Source organism: Enhydra lutris, unplaced genomic scaffold (genome assembly GCF_002288905.1).
Source record: "Enhydra lutris kenyoni isolate GAN:26980312 unplaced genomic scaffold, ASM228890v2 scaffoldscaffold17, whole genome shotgun sequence".
Lineage (NCBI taxonomy): Eukaryota > Metazoa > Chordata > Mammalia > Carnivora > Mustelidae > Enhydra > Enhydra lutris.
The window spans coordinates 24,111,755-24,135,124 of NW_019154101.1; the positions used below are offsets into that span (position 1 = coordinate 24,111,755).

Sequence of the window (23,370 nt, forward strand, 5' to 3'; positions counted from 1 at the left end):
ATATCACTGTGGTGACTCAGGATCATCAATACCAACATTAATTATTTTACTGCAATGACATTGGCATCTACTGAAACCTACTTTATTCCTATCCAAATTGATCTGGACTCCTGAGCTTTACAATTTTTTCTCACCTGATTGCTTCTCCTTCCTCATTATAAGATTGTCAGCTATCACTTCTGCTGTTTTCATGTGCCTATTTAGAGATCTTTGCCCTTCTTTCTTTGTAACTTCCTTCCTCTGATTGGTTTTGATCCAGAAAACCTGTAACCAAGAGAATAAGAATGGTGTTTAGATTTGGAACAGATAGAACCTGAGTAGATAACTAAGGCTTGTTTGTTTGTTTGTTTTTAGTAAGGTACACTGCATTTGTGCCACTTATACTGATACTCTTTTTCCCCCTCTTTTTCCCCCCTAATTACATTTTGTGTTGTTAGTATATCTAATTTCCAAGGGAAACTGTAGGACTAAAAATTTCTGTGTTCTCAGTTGAAGAAACTGTCCATTTTCCATAGAATGATTTTCTAGGGTTGTCAGCTCTTTTTGCAAATGCTAGCTATATATGCACAATATCCCTTTTTATTTATGTACATGTATCCAATATGTCCTTTTGTAGATACCTTAATATTACATAATCAATCTGTTCTGTGAACAGTAGAGCTGTTAGTATAACACCTGAAAGTAAATTTTACCACAACAGTCACAGATTCTATGATTTTTCCTAGTTTAATGCTCAAATAATGTGACTGATAAAAAATAATGTGACAGAGGCTTCGCAGGTGTCATTTGGAGTGTTACGTCTGGGATAACCTGAATTCAGCTTTATAACTTGAACAGTAGGTTTAGCATTCTCTAGCTCTTCTTGCACCTGAAATAATTTTTCCAATTTAAACTTAACACATAAGATCCTATTTGATTTATCTCTTGGTATCAATGTATTATGTGATGATTGCTGGAAAGCAAACACTATTAAAATGGATCACGGGACATTAAGTTAAATGATCCCTTTCCCATATCATTCTTCTATCTTTGTGTCACCTTTTTTAATCCAAACCCCAACAGATGCACCTTTGCTAGGAGATAATTGTAGCTCTGAGGTTGTTATTTGCCATCATATTGGAGACATGTTTTCAAAAGGAGCGATGTTCTTCCTCATTGGAAGAGGACAGTAACTGCTCCTCCACTTATCACACAACTCAAGTAAAATGTGCTTAGGGATAAAGTCAGTAGATGTGTTCAGTTCTTAATTTGCTTGACCATTCTCCAGCATTCAATACTGACCAACTCTGTCCTTGCAACACTGCCAGTCATCATGCTTTGAGCCACTTCTGTATCTCTTGGCTTCCATGATATCAAGTTTTCCTGCTTTCTCCTTGCCCTCTAGAGTCTCAGTTACCTTGCTAGTGTCTCTTTCTCTACCTGCCCCTTAAACGTTGAGATTCCTAATGTTTCTGTTCTAGTTCTTCTTTTCCAATAAACAGTCTCCTGACTTAGTCGCCAGTATGTGGGGATAATTTATGTCTGTGCTTTCCTGAAGGTAAGCTCTTTACACCAGCTGCCCACCAGATATATATACTCCATAATTCTGTGGGTTTTGATAATGTGACACTTCTTTTTCTGTCCACAGGCAACAGGTCCTCAAGGTTCACTAAGGGAAGGTGCCAAAGGCTCTCTTCAGAAAAGCTTTGGGGTCCTTAATGAAGCCAAGAAGTTGGCAAATGCCATAAAAGGTTAGTGTGACCTCACTTTGTTATTATTTTCACAACTGATTGTAGTTCTATTCGGTAGGATATTTTATTACACTATTGGAAAATTGGAATTTTTTCACTAGGGTTTTTATGATGGTTTTTATTATCGGGATTTAATGCAAGTAAACTATTTCACCAGTTTTTTTTGTTTTGTTTTGTTTTGTTTTGTTTTTACTCAAAGACTTGTTTTATTATAGTACATGAGCTGGGACTGATGGGAAGGGGTAGCTGTACTGGGCAACCACTGCCCTGATTAGCATCGGATGCCCATCCCGATGGCCATGAATGTGCCAAAATTTGTCATCACATCTCATTTTGCATTGGGTAATATTTCATAATTTTTAGACCTAATTTATATAACATCATTTCACTTCTAGCTAAAGTACAGTGACTTTAAAATTAAAGTATAATAAGTTTTTAAAGGTACCAAACCCCACTTGTTTTGGCTTCAGAAATGACAGTCACAAAGTAATGAATTAGGCATATACAGTATAAGCGTCCTTAGGAAATTTTCAATTTGTTAGTGGTCACATTTCCTGAAAAGTTTTCACACTCTTTAAATACATTTTTCTTGTATTTTCTTCCTAATTCAATCATCAAAGTGCATAAAATATCTACTCTAATCCATTACGGGTTTTGTATTAAAAATGTATTACTCACTATAGCTGCTCTCTAGGTGTTATTATATTTATTATTTCATTCAAATATTTCCTGTTTCTCTCTGCAGCCTCACTCCTTACCATTTTCTGGCTTGCATCCATCTCCCCAAACTTCCTAAAATATTCATGGTCCTTCCAAAACATACTACTACTATTCCAAGCCTCCATATTTCAGAGTGTTAATCCTTCTCTTTGGAATGCCTCTCCATCTTTTATTCTTTTTGATATAATTACCTTTTAGCAGACCTTCAGGGTTAACCTCAGATGTCATTTTCTCCAGGAACTTCGACACCCCATCTGAGCTACATGCCCTTTCTCACTGCCTGCCTTTCTCACAGACTTGTCCAACTGCAAGCCTGTACTTAGATTCCATCTTCTGGAGGACAGACACAGGGTCTTCTTCTTTTTTTTTTTTTTAAGATTTTATTTATTTATTTGACAGATGGAGATCACAAGGAGGCAGAGAAGCAGGCAGAGAGAGGAAGGGAAGCAGGCTCCCTGCCTAGCAGAGAACTTGATGCGCTAGATCTCAGGACCCTGAGATCATGACCTGAGCCAAAGGCAGAGGCTTTAACCCACTAGCCACCCAGGCGCCCAGGGTCTTCTTTTTAGCTCTGTTTTTCTAGGGTCTAATTTCACAGGGACTGGCTCAAATCAGGCAAGAAGCGTATTTTTGAGAAGAATGGAATGATATGTGTCTTTACTAACTTCAGAAAGAAACTAAGTTTTATAAACATTTATATTTGTCATGCTTTAATTATCTGTGGTCTCTAATAGAGGCTGATGGGAAATTACTACTACTGCTGTCCATGTGATGGTATTTGGATAGTAAAATGCTTTGGACTGTGTGTCACAGGAGGAAAAAAAAAAAACCCTTGTGTACACAATTTTGTATAGGAGCTTGCTCTTATTCTAAACTGAAGAGTCACTGTAGAGTCAAAACCTATCTTCCTCCTGGGCAAGTTGAGTTGATCCCATTACTTTTGGGCCACTCCTTCCCATCCAGTATCTTTGCCCAGAGCTAGGAAGGATTAAGGTGAGGTGAGTGAGGTTAGGTTGTACAAGCACAGGGTTAGTCCTGTTTTATTTAAAAGTTTACTATTTTGTTCATCATTGATCTTTTTTGAACCCATTTTGATTTTTTTTTAAATACTGCATTAAAATATTTTTGATTACTGTTTTGGTGCCCCTTTAAATTTTATACCTGAGGTGAATGCCTGAGTCACCTCACCTCACTCCTTGCTCTGCCCTCACCTCTGTTTCCCCCAAAATACTGGCATTATAAAAATGGAGAAAGAATTCCATTTTCAGAGATTTTTTTTCCCCAAGAAAAAAAGAAATCTGAAGAGAGTCCTGATGGAAAGGGTTAGGAGACAGAAACGTTTATTAGTTTAAATGTCGTTTTTTGTACTTCAGGTAGTACATTATTTAAAGTAATGAAAACCCACAAACTACTCAAGTAATAATTTCTCCAAAAATCCAAGCCAAGGCTCTGACGGAGATGGGAATGTTTTCTTGCTACATTATGACATTCCCCTGATTTGTGGCCAATTACACAAGTTATAAAATGGCTGTTAATCAGGGAAATGCCATATATTACCACCAGGAACTGCTGAAATAGGCCCTACAGAGCAAAACTCTTGACAGCAGCTATTAAAATAGAGATTTAGTCATTTCCCTTTCTCTGGTGCCTGGAGTTAGAAGGAATAAAAATGGTGAGGCCAGTCTACCCTCCATATTTCTAATTTGTTATTTGGTTCAATTCAGTACAATCCGGTGAGTTCAAGCTTTAGTCATGAATGACTTAGTGCTGCTCCCTGCCAGTTTTATACTGTCCTTGCCTTGAGGGAGTCTGAACTTGCCAAGAGCAATTTGTTTTGCTTTTTAATTTTTGAATATACATTTGTTAAAAGTCAATTTGCCCTTGTATGCTGTTGAAATTTGAAACCAGTCTACATTGCACTGATTGAATGTCTATGGAGGTAAAAATCATTTCCTTGATGGATATGGAACTTGGGACAAATTGATGATCAAGAGAGTTAGAAGATGAATTAATACCAGCAGGTGAATTAATGCTCCTTTGCCATTGACAAGAGAGCTTGGCAATCAACTGGCCAGTTGGGGTTCTCATGGAATGTGTACAAGGCAAGGAATGAAACAGAGGTTGGTATATTAGAAACCTGAGAATACTAAGATTTTACAGTTTTACACCTTTATATAGAATAACTTCTCAATATTATTTACTTCTCAATTTAGCCCTAATTTCTATCTTCGCCCAAATAAGTGAAATCATTCAATCACTTAGGAACAAATAGATGTTTCTATAAACTGGATGACACTTCTAAGAAATAGTAAGATCATTTCCAAACCCGAAGACATAGACTCAGTGAATTGCATGACATGAGGGACAGTCCAGCATGAAGAACGATACCAAAATTATTCCACATATTATCTTTTATCAAATTAATCAGTGCTTTTTTTCTATACTGTGATATTCTAAACACTCAGTCATTCAGTCCAGGCAAGTGTATGAGAAAGATTCTACCTTCATGAATGTTGTTAATACAGTAGCATTGGTTAACCTGGTAAGATTCTGTTGTTGTTTTAGATTAGAAAAAAATAGATAAATAAACAGGAATACTGCAATATAAAAACAAAGTATGATGCAAGAGTTAAATTTTGCCCAAAGCCTTCTTTCATTATTAAAGATAGACTCCTTTTGACTTCACATACTACCATATGCCAGAATCAGCCTTTATGAAGATAGGCATGTGAAAGACAAACAAAATCTATTTCATGGACAAGAAATAATGTTGGACTAAATGGATGAAGTCAAGCTTGGATCTCCTAGCTGACCGTAGTCTGGAGAACAAAAGAATCTTTCCCCACAGATATTGCTGATTCCTCACACAGAGCTGTACTACCTACCTCCTTTGGAGTGTGAATCAAGAAAATGAAAACAATAAAACCAGATTGGAGTTGGTTTAGGAGTTAAAATGGAAAGTGACAAAGTAGTGGCAAACATACAAAGGTAGGAACTATTAGACCAGACAGGACTTGTCTGGTTCTTTTCAAGTTCTTTTAGAATACCTTGCTGGCCAAAGCACAATGAGTCTACAGGCCCACAGTCAGGCTTCAGAGCTTATCCTAGTGGAATCATAAGTGGGTTTCAATGTCTGTCCATTTTGGTTTCTCGTTACATTTGTTGAGGAGAGGATTCCTCTCTATTCTGGTATCTTAAGTCTTTGGAGATCCTGCACCAGAGAAGCCCCCTTTCCCTCCTCTCCTCAGACTTCTCACTATGACCATCTCTCTAGTGGAAGGAAGAGTATATTCAGTGGCAGCTGATGGTTACTGAGGGCCTATCAAGTACTGTCCCCATGATGAACAAGACTGATTTTGGCCATTTGGGATCAGGACAAGGTTTCTCAGAAACATGCCTCCCTCTAAACCTGCCGACTAAGTGGTCTCAGAGATTCCCATGCACGGCCACTCTAGTGCATGTGTCTGGGCAGAAAAGTCAGTGAGAGATAAGACACATCCCAAACTTGTGACAGCAACTGGAGAAAGGGAAGCTTGGGAGTAAAGTCATGAAATAAGGCTAGAAATACAAAAAAGTGGCAAAACTGGGCGTAGCAGTCTCTTCAAGTCAATTGACAGGAGGCTGGGGACAGAATCCAGTTCTCACTTTTGCCTGGCTTCCTTCCTTCAGCAAGGTCCCAGGTTCCTGCCCTGGGTTGCGGGGTTGACTTAGGTGACAGACTCTTTGGAAATTTAAAAATCTGGAATTATTAAGCAGGTAAAGGACTACATAAGTGGGTGAAAATTTGTAGTAAAGTGACTTGAGGGAAATTGTACCTCTTATGTTCTTAAACTATCCAAAAGTGACAATGTATAATATAATACAATAAAATTGAAAATTGTGTAAAACAAACACATATTACATAATTTGATAAGTTTGGCCACCTCACATGTCTAAAACAAAATCATTTGCTTTGAAGAAACACCAAGAATCTGAATGCACCACATTTGTATAGTGGGACCAACACTTTAACCCACATTAGTCTGGCTCCAAAGCTAATGCTTTTACCCTCTGCTGGGCAAAACCACTGGGCTTCAGCCATAGTCCAGAAGGTGGCACAGTGATAGTCATGATCCTAACACATACTTGATAAATGAATAAGTGGTTGAATAACCAAGTGTAGCCGAAATCTCTCATTATCAGGAAGGTCACAATCAAGATACTTTATGTGACTTCATGTCAATCCTTTGCCTATTTCAAACCTTCTGCTTCAGAACTACACAGAGAAATGCTGCAGAGTTTAATCTGTTCTCTAGTTCAGAAGGTGCCTCAACAACAAAACATGAAATATATTTGTAACAAATGGAAGTTATGTGGATTAAATTCTTCTTTTACAAAGAAATCCTAAACAGAGGATATTCCTTCATTTTTTGGTAAGAAGCAAATCCGAAGTGGTAAAGATTCCATCAGAGTATTAATTCATAATAAGGCAAATGTCACGGTATTCAAGGAGTTCACTGCAAAATATTATCTGAATGGCAATTTGGCAGGAGATTCCATTTAACCAGACCCATTTAAAGGCCTTTCTATGAATTTCACCCTTGTCAATGAGAGAATCTTTCAAGGTATTTGTTTTGTGCCTAAACAGAAAATAAAAATTGTATTTGAAGAACTTAACTAGATGAGTTTCTTTTTTTAAGATATTATTTATTTATTTATTTATTTGAGAGACAGAGACAGAGATAGTGAGAGAGAGCACAACCAGGGGGAGCAGTCGGCAGAGGGAGAAGCAGGCTCCCCACTGAGCAAGGAGCCCAACGCAAGGCTCAATCCCAGGACCCCGAGATCATGACCTGAGCTGAAAGCAGACCCTTAACTAACTGAGCCACCCAGGCGACCCTAGATGAGTTTCAATAGTCAAAGAGAATGTTTCATTAAAATCTCTAAAAAGCATTCTTATATTTAGTTGAAACCTGTTTCAGCATCATTGAAAACTGATAAATACACCAGCGCAATCCTCAAGCCAGTGTGAATTATTTTGTTACCATTTACTGCCTGTTGTAAATCCAGTACTTTCTCATACATCCACAGATTTATTTCTCATAACAGTCATATGAAGGGAGGCACTATCTTTATTTTACACATGTAAAAAGGGAAAGAAATGGCATTTGAACCCACCTCGTCTTCCACCTCTGAGTCTTACGATGAGTTCGTTGCACCACACCACAGTTTTAACGATAAGAATTTTGTACAAGAAGACATTATTGATGGTGAAAGAAGTGACACAACAGCTTTATTTTGAGATATTACATAACATAGTTAAAGGTACCAGTTCTGATTTAACTGAACTGTAATTCATAATCAGCACAGCGTCAGGAAGATGGTAAATGAGTAAATATGTGCTCTGAGTAGCAGTGACTTATAACCCTGGTGAGTTTCCGTTTGAGTGTATCTATCCTGCACAGTCAGGGCATGGATACGTGGATAACAAAAGGAACTGATACCTCCAGGAATGTGCACAGTCGACCCTTACTGCTCTGCTTCTTTCTCTCACTGTACGAGCTCTGTATCTGCCAAACCCATTGACATTTGTGTTCTAATGTGTGAGGACAGGATGGGAAAGGGAGAACCAAAGTGGAAAAAGCATGTGTGTGTAGCTTTTAAGGTTTGGTGGCTGTGATACCTAGAGAGAAGTTAAAGAGAATGTCTTAACTACAGCTACTGGGTATGAGAGCTGAAGAAGTGAGAGGAAATCCTATAAAATGTTTCTATGAATTATAAATCGGATCCTTCTCTTGTTCTCCAAAATTTACAACTAAAGGATCAGGTTGGATGTTCTTTAACTATTAATAATTCTGTTACTTTGGTCATGTTACAGTTCAAACTAGGCCAAATGCAGTCTCCCTTACATGTCAGCTATAGATACACTGGGCCTCATATCTCTTTTCATTTAAAGCCGACTTTGGAGGGCTGCTTTTTTGAGCTATTCATTGCTATAGTTTCCCAAGTTTTCCATTTTGAAATCCACGGTAGGTTTCTGTACACGCCTTCTACTCACCTAATTCTATTGACAAAGCTATGAAGTGTTGAGATTTGGCTTTGTGAAATTCCAGAAACTACTTCAGAAAAAAATCATCGCAGTGTGGGAGAGGATCCATCAAGAAGGAATCCAAATCTAATAGGTGAAACCTAGAAATCAGAGTGCGGGCAGAATATTCACATTCTGACCTCCAAGTACACAAAGCAGAGGATCAAAATGACTGCTTTGGAACTTGAAAGATAGAAGCAACAATGTTCTCCGGATCAATCTTTCTTCTGAATAATTAGCCCGCCTGTTCAGCCAGGATTTGCGATTTGAATGCATAAAATAATATAAACCAAGTGATGCCCTTTAAATTAATGTTTTTTTCACTGTACACGAAGATCTTGCTTGCCAGACCATTTTGAATGCTTCATTATTTAAAAAATCAAATCCAATCAAGAAGCTAAGAAATAAAATTTGTACTGTTCCCTTTCCTTAATTGATGAAGACGTCCAAGGCAATATCAAAAGAACAGCCCTTTATTCTCAAGGAATTCATAGAGTGATCACAGTCATAATCAGACTGGCTTTCCCTCTGAAAGTAGACTTTCAATAACCTATCCAAAGATTTTATTTTAGTACAAACACTGAGAATAACAGAAGTATTAAAAGAAAGATGAATCATGATTGACAGAGGAGAAAATCTAATTACTTGGAAAATATATTTTGAGGCACTTAGAACTGAAAATAATAACATCTTAGTGACTGAAATGGACATATTGATGTTTTTGAACCATTCTTTGCTAGGATATTTTATGCTTTGTTTTTCAATGATGTCAGGTCTTTGGCTTGGAGCTTAAAGGCAGATGTGTTAAACTGTAGTATGTGCTTACATTATTACTGTTTAACAGTGCTTTAATCTGTCTGCCTATAAAAGCCTTCTATGAAATGAAGTGGGTCATTAATTAATATGTTCAGTCCTCTTTTTCACATCCAGAATACTGATAGCTAAGAATCCTTCATCCATCTTCCTTTCCCTTTGCTATTCTTTCCGGATGAAGGCCAATAAAGGCAGGGATGCTTCTCTAGCTGACAGTGGTCTGCTCAGTTCCCCTGAGAAGCCAGGTGCGCTGCCTCTGGGGGAATATGCGGACAAGCAAATCGAGACCACTGTGGCTCTGTTGTGTGAGACCTAGTCTCTCCTGTTGCCCAAGCTGGGTACCAGGAAAGTGATGAGAACAACAGACTTGGTGTTGACAATAACAAGTTGCCCCAGTTCAGGTTGCTTTAGATGTTTGTTTATTGATTAATTGACCGATCAGTCAATCAATCAGTCACTCTTTGAAATAAGAGAATAGAACTATCTGCCCAGAGGAAGCAATTTAATGAGCATAACCACCATGGTGGTGCTCACGCCACCATGAACTCCCTTGCTGGTTCTGTTCCTGGTTTTTATCTGCTGTAAGTACCATCAGGGTTCTCTCGTATGTTCTTCTCCACCCGCCCACCACCATATCCCACCCTGACAAACTTTTGTCTATGTATCACCATATGTATTGTGTCCCTTGTTCATTTTCATGAAAAAGATCTTAAGGATCTTTTTTTTCTCATATCTGTACCTCCAATTAAAGATCTCATGAACATTCTGGAAGATATACATGAGGTAGTTTCACAGGTATATCTGTTTGGGCAATGTTAAAAACTAGTGGAATGCAGCTGAAAAATTTATATTTGTAATATTGAATTATCTTTAGTAGGTGATTTTTTTTTAACATTAAAGAAATCATGCTAAGGTAGCAAGAAAAAATAAAACCTCTGAAAAGCCTATTTGAGAGCAATTTATAAAATATTGTTCTCTATATATAATAAAAAAAAACATTTTATCAGAAATGCACTGAAGTTTTTTTCATTCATTTTCAACTATGTATTAATACGATGTTTACCGTAGTTGGGAGATTCTACTTAACAATCATATCTATTTGAGATTCTTAAAAGCTAATCCTGTGATCCACTTTGGTGATGAAATTTTTAAAATAAGTAACATTAATGGGAATAATGTCGGTGATGAAATTTTTAAAATAAGTAACATTAATGGGAATAATGTCAAGAGGGCATCATTACCAATGCAGTAAGAGGTTGATTCTTTTGCAGGTTTTTTCTCCATAAAAAACCATAAAATTAAGTCAGATACATATCAGACACCAAGAGGAAAACATAGCTATTGAACCTGTGAAGAGTGAAAACACCTGTTTTATATTATGGTCTGAAATGTATGTAGTGATAGATGCTAATAAATTAAAGGAATTAAATCAATTGTCCTGCATTTTGTAAACCTTATATTAAAATAACCTGAAATTATGTATCCATATCAGAGATGTGTAAACTCTGAGATGATTAAAATTTTTCATTCTTTTTTGTTTTCCATTCACAGAAAATGATGACTATCTGAATGGCTTAATAACCAGATTAGAAAATGCAGATGTTAGAAATGAGGATCTCCTGAGAGCTTTGAATGACACTTTGGGGAAGCTGTCAGCCATTCCAAATGGTAAGCATTTGGGACACTGCAAACTGTGTCAGTTGACCTGAACTATTAAAGAATGTTCTAACGTTTATCATCTTTTCTGACATTACACTTGGACTGTTGTCAGGAAATTAGATATTGGTTTTCTTACTTGTGAATTTTTCTTTGTGAGAATGAGAAACTAAGCCATACTCTCTCTCCTCGGATTTTTCTTATGCTTTGTTATCCTAGCAGACATCCATTGGTAGATGTTGCAAAAAGGAAAATATAACCATCTTATATACTTTTCTTCCATGTGTCAGCCCAGGAAATCTTCTTTCTAATAAGATTCTTATTATTATTATAAATAATATTATTTGTAATCTCATGTTAATGGGAAAGTATAAAATCGCATAGGTACCGTTCTCTAAAATGTTGTTCTACTACAAACTCACAGGTGATTATAATACCTACATGACAGAGAAGAGCCTTTCCTACATCATTCTTTACTTCTTTTTGTTGTTGTTGTTGAGTATGGTTGACACACAATGTTACATTATTTTCAAGTGTTGAACACAGTGATTCAACAAGTCTATAAGATTATGCTATACTTACCACAGTTGTAGCTCCCATCTGTCCTGATACAACACTATTACAGGATCATTGACTATATTCCTTATGCTGTGTATTTATTTCTATGATTTACTCATTCTGTAACTGGAAGCCTGTATCTCCCAACACCTCCTTCACCCATTCTGCCCCTCTCCCACAGCCCTCCCCTCTGGCAACCATTAGCACATCTTTCCTGGCAAAGTTCAGTTCCTTAAATGTTTCATCTTTGAAAACATTAACAGCTGAACCATGTCTAAAATATCTTCTTACCTATTATAAGTACTTGAAGTTATTGTTTGGTATTAGTTCCTGAAAGTACTATCCTTTATATTTTCATAACGTGATATGATAACAAAATCTGCTAATGTTTATTGTTTACTCAATATGTGTGTTAAGTGTATGTAATCCTTACAGTAATCCTACAAAATTAATAGTGTTATTCCCATTTTACAGGGAACAAGCTGAGACACAGTATCATGCTAAGGGAAATAAATCAGTCAGAGAAAGAAAAATACCATGTGATTCACTCGTATGTGAAATTTAAGAAATGAAAGAGAATGCTGAAGGCCATTGTTAAAAGTGGCATGTATGAGATTTGAACCCCACAGTTTAACTTCAGAGCCTGTGGCTTTAACCATTAATCTACACATACTAGTAGGCACCTATACGTTCAGTATATGTTTTTATACAAATTATGATCAAGTAAACTAACGCATACATTTATATAACACTGGAAATATTAATGATTTTTACTTTTTTTAATATTAAAAAAAACCTAACTGTCCAGGATTGCTTGTCATCTCCTTCAGTAGTAAGGACATAATAGAAAATTTCCAATGCTGAAAACTAATATAAGTACATAAACACATGGTCTAAAATACCCAACAGAGTCTCTACCTTTAAGTTGAAGTACATTCATTCATCATTCACCTTTTGGAATGTGCAGGTTAAATCCTAAATCTATTTTTGATGAAACTATGACTTGGGGATAAATTTCTCTCTGTAATATGTGTGGCAGCAAATTACAGTATGCCCTTATACAATGAACATTTAGAATAATCACTTTGCTATCTTAGGAACTAATCAGGTATTCATAGCAAAGGTCCCTGAGAAAATTTAATTTAGCTAAAAATTACTTCATTTGCTATAATCGAGTGAGACAAAGTTCAGCCTTTCCCTCTGTGCTTGTGTCCCCGAAGTGGGCCAGCCGCAGCCTCCCTTTGACCTGCACGGAGTAAGCCACTAACTCTGGACCCTTTGCTTTGTTCCCCATACCCTCCCCTGCTAACAGACACAGCTGCTAAACTGCAAGCCATTAAGGACAAAGCAAGACAAGCCAACGACACCGCAAAAGACGTATTGGCACAGATTAAAGATCTCCACCGGAACCTTGATGGCCTGAAGAAAAACTACAATCAACTAGCAGACAGCGTAGCCAAAACAAATGCTGTGTTAAAAGATCCTTCGAAGAACAGTAAGATCTCCTTTTTCACTTTGATTATGTCATGTGCTTCTTCATACTATAAAAGGACCCCAGACTCCTAACTTTTAGAGGGGGAGGAGACCCCACAATGATGTTGTCTGCTCTCCTCATAGACTGGGCTCAGGAATGGAGTGGCTGCTCCAGAGCTAGAATCCAAGTCCCCAGGCCCTGCTCTAGTGCTTTCTTCATCCATACTTTGTCCAGGAATTCTCAAAGTCTGCATGATTTTTGGTATAGGGGTGCCAAATACTTTTTTTTTTAATCCTTCAGTGTAATTGAAAATACAGTTGTGCTTGTGAAATTACATTCTCTGAGTTTGTAAAGTTCCATGGAACGTAGAGGTCAAGGAGCACACTTACCAGCAGGCCCGTTAAAACAGGATATTAAAATGTTATCAACCTGAAATGCACTAAAATTCAAAAATATTAATATTTTATTACTTAAATGTAAATATTCAAATTATTTAAATATTTTCAGGAAATTAAAGTATCTAGTTTATCAAGAATATTTCTTCACATCTTTTGTGTATTTCATTCAATTATATCAAGTTAATAAGGATTTACTGAGAAAATATGGTAGAACTTAATATAATGATAATTTAAATTATTAACTGTAGTCAATAAGCATTATGATTTTTATCTTTTTTCCGTCCTATGCAGTGATGCAACATTATCTTAGTATGTGATTTCACCAAAGGAGATGCTTGATTTTTTGTACATGTCACTCTGAAGAGACTAGCCTTCTGTTTATATACCAACATTTCCATTGGGTATCCAAATGTTGCTAGCATGTAATAACGGAAACAGTTATTGACATTAGGTGTTCTGTAATTCGGGTGCTGATTTTTCAGCACCATTGCCTCAAAAGCTAACGATGCTACAAAATAAATTCTGCTAGCATGATTCGTTAAAGAGCAAGGGAAAGTGAAAACATATATAACGTGCATTTTAGAGCTAGGGAGGATTTATACTTTGTCATTTCTTAAAAAAAGAAAAAAAGGCCATACAATCTTTTTTTTTTTAATTTTTTCTTATATAAGCCCAGAAATAGCTGCTGTCTGTCGTTCAAAGATTCCATCCAAATAAATGATTCCAATGCATGCCAGATCACAATATGTACACCCGCCCAAGTGAAAATAAGTTTTAAAATAAATATCATTCTCTTATTTTACAATTGAAGACACTACTTCATTCAATTTCATATTGATTCTCAACTGATAGTGGTCTCTTCGTAATATTTTTCTCTAACTTTTTGATCTTATCCTCCATCTAGAGATAGTTACCTGTAATAGTAATTAAACTGGGTCTGTTTTCTATCTTATTAGAACATCTTAGTACAGTTTCTTTCAGTATGAACAATAGCCCGCTAACTGACATGTGTTTGTGGATTTTTATTTGATCACAGTTGTTTGACTTAAAATAGGTAATTTGATCACAGTTGTTTGACTTAAAATTGGTAATTAGCACCTATTGTGAAAAGTACCATTTTTTGATAATCACTGCTTTATAAAACTCATAAAACTATTTCCTCATGAATTTTCTCATTTCTTTTTGTTTTGCTTCCATATGAAATTACCTGCAGAAATCAGTATGTATATGTTTACTGGCATACTTTTCCGTAACTTTAAGCTTGACTGCCTACTGCAAATGCTTCAGCTTTGCATGTTACCATGTTTGGGTATTGCTTTAACCTTCTAGAGCTATTCTTTCCAGTGTCACAGTATTAATACTAGATATATTTTAAAAAGACATTTTTTTTTTTTTTACAAAAAGTTCGCTTATGGATGTATTTGATAGAAAATGCTTTTAGTTATGTTATAGAAATCAGTGAAATACCTGTATGGTACCAATAGAAAAATGGAAAATAGAATTCTTCTACAGACTGAATCGAATTGTGATTCTTCTGAGGACACAGATTTAGCCACTGAAGTTCAAAAAACTTCTTTGCAGTAGGATTAAAATAGATTAAGTATACGTTGTTGTATCGCTTCCTCCCCCACCCCATGCTCACTTCCCTCCCTCTTATGAATAATTATTCTCAACTTCTAGAGAATTATACCTGGAGATGCACAAAACAAAACTTATAAAATTAGATCTTACCAAATGAGCAATTATTGGGATATAATAATATTCTCTCTTAAATATCTCGTAGTTTAAATTCAAAGTCAAAAATTAAACTTCAGAATGGAAAATAATAATAGTAAAATCCAACATATTGAAACCTGAGAAATACAACCAAGGCTGTCTTCAGTGGAATATGGGTGTGATTACATTACTAAACCAGCACTGAAATAAGCAATTTAGGTAATCAACCCTATAAATGAGACAAAATAAAAATAAGATGAAAAAAATGGATGAATTAGAAGATGGAAAATAATACACTTGATAAATACAAGAGGTGAATCCTTAGGAGTGTAAAGATAAAATATTTTTAATGCTTGGCAGACTTACCCGAGAATAATAAAACACAAATGGGCAAAGTTCTAAAGGAGCTATAACTAGATACAAGGGGGAAACTTAACACATAAAAAAGTACTTATCAAAACTCTATGCTAGGGAATTTTAGAGCCTAAAAGAGATTGATATTTTTCTAGAAAAACATTGAATTATCATAATCTATCTTCAAAAGTGATTTTAAAATCTATACACTCAAATAATTATAGAAGAAAGTCACAAACTTTTAAAAAGCACTATTTAAGAAAGTATCAGACTCAGTATCACAGAGGTTTTATTTTTAAAATCGCCAAGAAGATAATTTCCAAAAGGCTTCAACTTCTCCAGAAGATAGAAGGGGGAAAAAAAGAGTGAGGGAGGTAGGAAACCTTTGGATTTCATTTGGAAACATTTGATAAGAATCTGAGACCTTTCAAAGGAAAGAATGCATTCTTGGATGAAGCTGAAATAGTCTGCTTTACCCTTTTTCTTTTTCCCACGAATCTAAATCTAAATAATTTTTTTCTTAATTCTAGGATAATTTGTAGAATATCAGGGTAATATTGGGGAATTGAAGGAAAAAATGGACAAATGGTTTATTAAAAGTATATAGAACAAAAGGGCAACTGTGTCTGCTGAATATCCAGTTATGTAGCAAGAGCTTTGACCCCAGGAGCCTGCATATCAGGCTTTGATCTAGCAACTCTTTTAATTAAATTTAATAATACACTTATGTCCTTTTTAAACTCCCTTACAGTATTTTTCATATTTATGAGCATGAGTTCAAAATACTCAATGCAAAGCCTAGTTTAAAAATAATAATTTCCGGGGCTCCCGGGTGGGTCATTCAATTAAGCAACTGGCTCTTGATTTTGGCTCAGGTCATGATCTCAGGTCTGCGAGATCAAGCCCTGCCTCAGGCTCTGCTCTGGGCACGGAGTCTGCTTAAGATTCTCTCTCTCTCTCTCTCTCCCCCATTCATGCTACCTGTGTCTGTGTGTGTGTGTGTGTGCCAAATAAATAAGTAAATAATAAGCAAGCAAGCAAGCTTTGAAAATAATACTGTCCTTCCTTTTGAGCACCTTTGATTCATTCCTGAGGATTAGTTCTCAGTGGATCACTGGCCGCCAGAGTGATTATCATTCATAGCTGAGCAAAGTGCACAGCCTTGGTCTTTAAGCAGTTTCCCTTTTTCATCAGAGTCACAATGACAGAAATCAGAACAATACATGCTCAATCAGATAATAAACGGCATAGTTTAGTTAAGATGACCAGCGTCCTTGAAATAGAGTAATTGGTTTCCATGTGTCATTTGCCCTCCTATGAAAAGCTCATGCTGAAAGTCTGTGGATCAATGATAACCTTCAATTATTTTAGGGTTAAACCCCTTTTGAAATTGTTGATATTCAAACTTTTTTTGAACCCATAAGAATGGCCATTTAATATGGTTCAACCTAATATAGAGATTAGGATAATCAGTTCTTCTTCAAAATGAAAATGAACTGCAGCATGAAAGATTTAATTAAAGTTTAACATAGGCCTTCAGTCTAAGGGTTGTTCAACACCGGAATGTTTTCAGAAGACATTTTGATAGCTTCCCTCTTTAAGACATAAAAGACAGACCATGAGAAAAAGAAAGAAAATCAATTTTGGTTGGGAACCCTGATTTAAATACGGTTCTGGCTTGGACAGATGAAGTGACATTTTAAAACACTTTCATTTCCTTGATTCTGTGACTAAACTTCTATAAAGGTAAGCTTTGGGCCTGAAGCTAGGAATTAATCATCGAATTAAGGTCATTGTATTCTTTACCTTCAATGCTAACATTCACCTTGATCACAAAGCCAGAGTGTTGGTCCTCCGTCTCTAACACCTTCCGTTTGGCTTGCCTGAGTCCCAACTGAAATTTTCCATTTGCCATCACACACTGCGCTTCTGCCATCATGGCCCTGCTTTATCATGTGGATAAGATGAGAGTCTTTCAATTATTTAATGAAGCGTACTACTATTTTCATGTCTATGTGTGTGTGTGTCTGTGTGTGTGTGTGTGTGTGTGTGTGTGTGTGTGGTATGCACTCATTTTTTCAATGCAGTTGCAGATGCCGATGCTACTGTGAAAAATCTAGAACAAGAAGCTGATCGTCTGATAGATAAACTCAAACCCATCAAAGAACTTGAGGATAACCTAAAGAAGAACATCTCTGAGATAAAGGAACTGATAAACCAAGCCCGGAAACAAGCTAATTCTGTAAGCTCTTTTCATTTTCAGTATCAGTAATTGATTGTAATTTGGGGTATTATTCCCAGACGGAATGCCCTCCCCCTGTGTATCCTGTTGACTGATCGCTGGTTATTTTCCTTTAACCTGAAGCAATTTTATGGGGAGGGGAGGAAAAAAAGGTTAGTTTTTTTTTCCCCCCATAAATTTCAAAAGACATCTCATAGGAAGAATAATCACCACTTACTGTTTTAGAAATGGGAATTTTGGTATATGTCATCATTGTTTGAATAGGGTAGCAAAAATAGCAAGAATGGAAATCTTACTATTATATGTTTAAAAGGCATGGATGCTTTTGATAAAGCAAAAAAGGCCAACCAGCGGGGTTGTATCAGCAATGAGTAAACAAGGTTATATAGAGTAATAGCAATGAACAACCATTATTCTCTATATTTTTTGTCTGAGTACAACAACACAAATTATTTTGGTTATAGTTTCTGCAGGTTTGTTTTTGTTTTTGTTGTTTGTTTTGTTTTGTTTTTGGAGGGTTTTTTGAGGAAGAATAGCGAATATCTTACTTGTATCAAAATTTGGTTCTTTACTAACCCAATTAGAAAACTCATAGGAGAGAAGAACTTTCTAGAAGATAGCAACCTGGTGAACCTGGGTAGAATTGCTAAGTACCAATGTGAAACTTTATCTAAATTCATCCCATGGTGACTTTAGAAATAGAAGGGAAAAAATAACAGTTTATATTGTCAGGTTTAAATGCAAATCTTTTTATATATCCAAGTTTTCTGTCTCAAAAGTTCCATTTTCTGAGCAACTTTGAAACTAGAATGACCAAAAATGCCCTTTCTTAATCCACCAACTTATAATTTTTTGAGTAGTGACCAGGAATATGAGACCCAAGGAGCAGTATATCATTTCTCCTCCTTATACATAGCTGATATCTCTAAACAAGGTTAAGACAATAAGTTCAAGGTGCACTTTAAAAAAGAATTCATGCCTGACTAAGGAGAAATTTAGAAAATGATAAATTCATCAAGATGATGTACATAAGCTCAAAGTGAAAGAAGCAGATAGGGTTGAAAACACATATATATTGAGTTACAATCTGAAAACCAAGTGGGCAGTATGATGACTTACAATTATTGTACATATGAAGCACAGAGTGAAAAGAAGTAGATGTTAGTTTGAGGTTTGGGATTTTAGCTAAGATTTAGCCCGTGTAGAAAAAGCATCTCCTACATTCAAGGCAACTTCTACTTACATAGTTTATAACACCATAGAAGAAATAAGACACGTACATAAATAACTCCAAGGTAATGCCAAATAGTGTGTTACATTGCCAGACCGATGGGAAATGCTATAAAGTTCTGAAAGAAAAGAACTCCTCTAATAGGGGCCAGAAGATTTCCCAAAGATAAGAATTTGAGCCAGGCCTTGAGTGGGTGGGGAAGTGCTGGATTTGGATGGGGAGAGTAAGGAAGGAGAGCATTCTGAGAATGACCAAGGCAGAGAGAAAAGGAAGTTTCGGGGTCATCTCATGAGCCAGTGCTCTAGTTTTCCAGGATGACTGGTCGAGCGAACATTGAACTGGAAAGGTGGAGGCCAAGTCTTGTTAGGCCTTGGATGGCAAAGTAAGCAATTTCATTTAGCCAGAATGGTTCCTGAGATGAACCTTATTGGTGAGAGAAGCTGAAAGTTCTCAAACAAGAAATATAATTTCTCAGAGCTGTGTTTTTTTAATATGAATTTGGAAGTTGTTTGGGGTATAAATGAGAGGAAACTAGGAACAAGACAACTTCAATAAGAGTCCCACCTGTAGCAGGTGGAAGTAGCAAGAGAAAGGGAGAGCTTGTAATATCACTCCTATCGTTTACAATGTTAATTTAAAAAAACAATAGTAGTGGGGCACCTGGGTGGCTCAGTGGGTTAAAGCCGCTGCCTTCAGCTTGGGTCATGGTCTCAGGGTCCTAGGATCGAGGCCTACATCGGGCTCTCTGCTCAGCAGGGAGCCTAGCTTCCTCCTTTCTCTCTCCCTGACTCTCTGCCTACTTGTGATCTCTGTCTGTCAAATAAATAAATAAAATCTTTAAAAAAAGAAAAAAACAATAATAATATTCTCTGGAAAACCACACACTTAGCCTTATTTTCTTAGTCATCATGTGGGGAAATCTGCTCATTCTTATTATATCTTCTTGTAAAGAAATCTAAAAATACGTCATATATTCATTAGTTTTCTGTGCTCCCTCCTACCCCTCTCCTCCCCCAGGGAGGAGAAAATTCTGGCATGTTAAATACATAAAACCGATCTCAAAACATAAAATGAAAGACAGATATAAAGAAATGATACAAAAAAGTAACCCTTGTCCATACCTTTCAAGGAAACTTTCAATCATTCTTTTGAAACAGAAGTTACAACAAAGTGTCTTATTTTTTATAAGATGTTAGAAATATGTAAGCAAGGAAATTTTTTTTTCAAGTGAGTTTTATACTAACTTAAGATGACATTTGCCTGATTTTTTAAATGTATTTGTAGCCTGGCAGTAGTGTCTGGATGTGGCCTTGACACATATTCAATATGACCAAGAAATTAAAGACATTTCTTTGAAAGTAGCTTTCTTTAGTTTGTTGACTCTGAAATGGAGCAGATGATACTCTTTTTAAACAAATGACCTAGTTACAGGTTGAGAGAAATGCAGTGAAAATTCAATAGATATAATAATGGGATCCTCAATAAAGTTTAATTGAGTTCATAATGATTCATCGGTAATGTTGTATGAGGAATGCCTTAGAGATAACTAAGGCTTAGTGATTTTTGTTTAGAAGTCTACAAAGGTCTCACATTAGAAATAACAGTAATTGATAGAACAAAACATGTTTGTGTTTCAGAAGTTATTCCCTTTTCATAAGAGGGAAATGTCCTAGCAGCTTCTTCTGGAGAAATTTATAAATACTGCATTTTGATTGACCTGTTTCAATTTGTTTAAGAAGTCTCTAATTGGAAATCAAAACACAAGGTATTTAAAAGGAGAGATTAGTAGGTATGGACTGGTGACCAACAGTGTGGGCTGCTTGAATTTTTCAAGTACTGAGGGTATATTCAAAACCACAAGCCAGAAAACAGAAAATCCAGAGAGTTTTTCAAATAAATGTGTAAGAGTTGAGCAATAGGCTACTTTACTGGATCAGTTGCTGGCATTCAGAGCACAACAATGTCATTTTGCTCGGAGAACCCTATTTTTTAGATACATAAAGTATGCCATAAAGTAGATTAATTTTAACTCCTACTGCCATTAAATACCCTTCGTTCTAAAATGGCTACTCTCTTGGATTTTCAATTCTCAGATAGGGTTTCATCAGTTCAGTTAGGCTTCAGTACTCAGTGCTCTGTCATCCACACTTTGGTAATCCCCTTTTCAACACACCATCATGTAGGTCCCTATCACTTCTACCAGGTATACCCGAGCAAGGACAGAAACCAATCCTGTGACCAAAGAGTCATGTATTCCACCTACATTCATTATTTCTTCTCTAAAGAGCAACCAGGGAGTATTATTACTTTATATTCTTTTTCTTTTTTAAGATTTCATTTATTTACTGGAGAGAGAGAGATAGTAACAGAGATAGTGAGAGAGAGCACAAGTGGAGAGGAAAGCGTGAAGCAGGTTTCCCGCTGAACAAGGAGCCTGATATGGGGCTTGATCACAGGACCCAGGGATCATGGCCTGAACCAAAGGAAGGTGCTTAACCAACTGAGCCATCCAGGCACCCCACACTGTATTCTTTAAACAAAAATAAATTAGTTGTGAAAGTTAGTTGTGATTAAATTAGCCATAATACGGCTCAATGGCCAAGCCCATAAAGCATTTGTGAAATAAAGATAAAACAGACCCCACACACAGTTCCTTTTGATTACTAAGCCAGCCCCACTAGGAATTTGGATATGATTTCCTATAGCTCCTATAGCTCAATGTACTACTCAGCTCCGCTCATGAATTCCAGGCAGACCTTGACTTCTTCTCCTTGATCATCTTATGATGTCAGTGATGTTTATACCCTGCCTCAGATACTGAATTTGCTCAGTGTCAAGGTCTTTCCTGATGATGGTTTTGGTTTACTTGCTGCCAATTCCTAAAACTCACCATATCCTATACCTTTTCCTGAACATTAAAAACATCTGAAAGCAGCATTTCCCCTATCTGCCCTCCACCATATTATCTTTCTCTTGCTTTGTTCTATAACTTTTTTTTTTAAAGATTTTACTTATTTATTTGACAGGCAGAGATCACAAGTAGGCAGAGAGGCAGGCAGAGAGAGAAGAGGAAGCAGGCTCCCTGTGGAGCAGAGAGCCCGATGTGGGGCTCGATCCCAGGACCCCGAGATCATGACCGGAGCCTAATGCAGAGGCCTAACCCACTGAGCCACCCAGGCACCTCTGCTCTACAACTTTTATCTCTAGGCCCTTGGATAACCCTTTGTCTACCATGTAACACGTTCTGCCAACCTTCACTGCACATGTGCTCTAGAGTATGAACATCCGGAGTACAAGTTGCACATTTCCTTAAACTCATTTTGATTCACCGACTCTCAGCACCTTACGTGAAAGGAAAATCCCATTGTTTGTGGAGGAAAGAACTAACATCCTGGTGGAGAACCACACTTACCAGGAAGACTGTCTCCCCCAGAATGCAGAACAAACACTCTGGGTACCAGAGTTACAGTCTGGGTCCCAACCTTAGGAGGAAGACAAGGACAAGGAAAACAGTCTAAACGGTAGACTTTGAGGTTATTCTAGCCCCGGGCCACCATCCCAGACTCCATTAGGCTGAGCCCCTGTTTCTTTCCAGTGCGTGTTTCCTCTGCAGAGGATGCAATTCGGTTAGCAGATGAGGTGATGAAACAATAATGTACAAACGCATGACATCTGCAGAGTCTGCAGAATCTGCAGGAAAGGCCACAGATCTGCTGCATTCCCAGAAGCTTTCAAACACATATGAATTTACATATTCATCAGAACCATAAACCCCTCCTTAGCTTTCTTTTTAAAACTTAACCTGTTTTTCAAAACAGAGGATCATAGGAGAAAGGAGGGAAAAATAAAATAAGATGAAATCAGGGAGGGAGAGTAACCATAAGAGACTCTTAATCATAGGAAACAAACTGAGGGTTGCTGGAGGGGAGGGGTTTAGGGTGGGGTTACTGGGTGACGGGCATTAAGGGGGGCACATGATGTAATGAGCATTAGGTGTTATATGCAACTGATGACTCCCTAAACTCTGCCTCTGAAAATAATAATACACTATATGTTAACTCATTGAATTTAAATTTAAAAAAGGGTTTTTCATCCAGCACCTCTTCAGTGTAGTCTATACCACCCTTGGAGAGGAGTCCAGGGGCTGCCTATACCCATTCCCTAATGAGACTTTTGGAGATGCTTCCTGTGTCACCATAATATAGAGACAGGCTGTCTTGTCTGGAGTCTGCGGTACCCTTCATGGGAGGAGCAATAAAACCAGTAGATTTTCTTCCAAGTGCAAAAGCTATTTGAGTAGCACAGAGTGCTAGAAAATTCACTGCTAGTGAGAACCAAGAGGAGGCTTCCTGAAGCTGAGCTTATAAATCAGTGGCAAAGGAAAGTTTTGCATCTTTCCCTGTCTCTGCTT

General features: G+C 36.9%; 1 protein-coding gene across 1 annotated transcript in view; it reads left to right on the forward strand.

The window, feature by feature from the left end:
* The window catches only part of LOC111147662 (laminin subunit alpha 2), a 502,086-nt gene that overhangs the window by 407,467 nt on the left and 71,249 nt on the right, over nucleotides 1–23,370 (forward strand). The window contains exons 42-46 of the mRNA XM_022503866.1: nucleotides 1,628–1,730; nucleotides 10,882–10,998; nucleotides 12,857–13,039; nucleotides 14,630–14,635; nucleotides 17,574–17,728. Coding sequence (XP_022359574.1) covers nucleotides 1,628–1,730; nucleotides 10,882–10,998; nucleotides 12,857–13,039; nucleotides 14,630–14,635; nucleotides 17,574–17,728 — 564 coding nt within the window. The remainder of the gene's footprint in view (nucleotides 1–1,627; nucleotides 1,731–10,881; nucleotides 10,999–12,856; nucleotides 13,040–14,629; nucleotides 14,636–17,573; nucleotides 17,729–23,370) is intronic.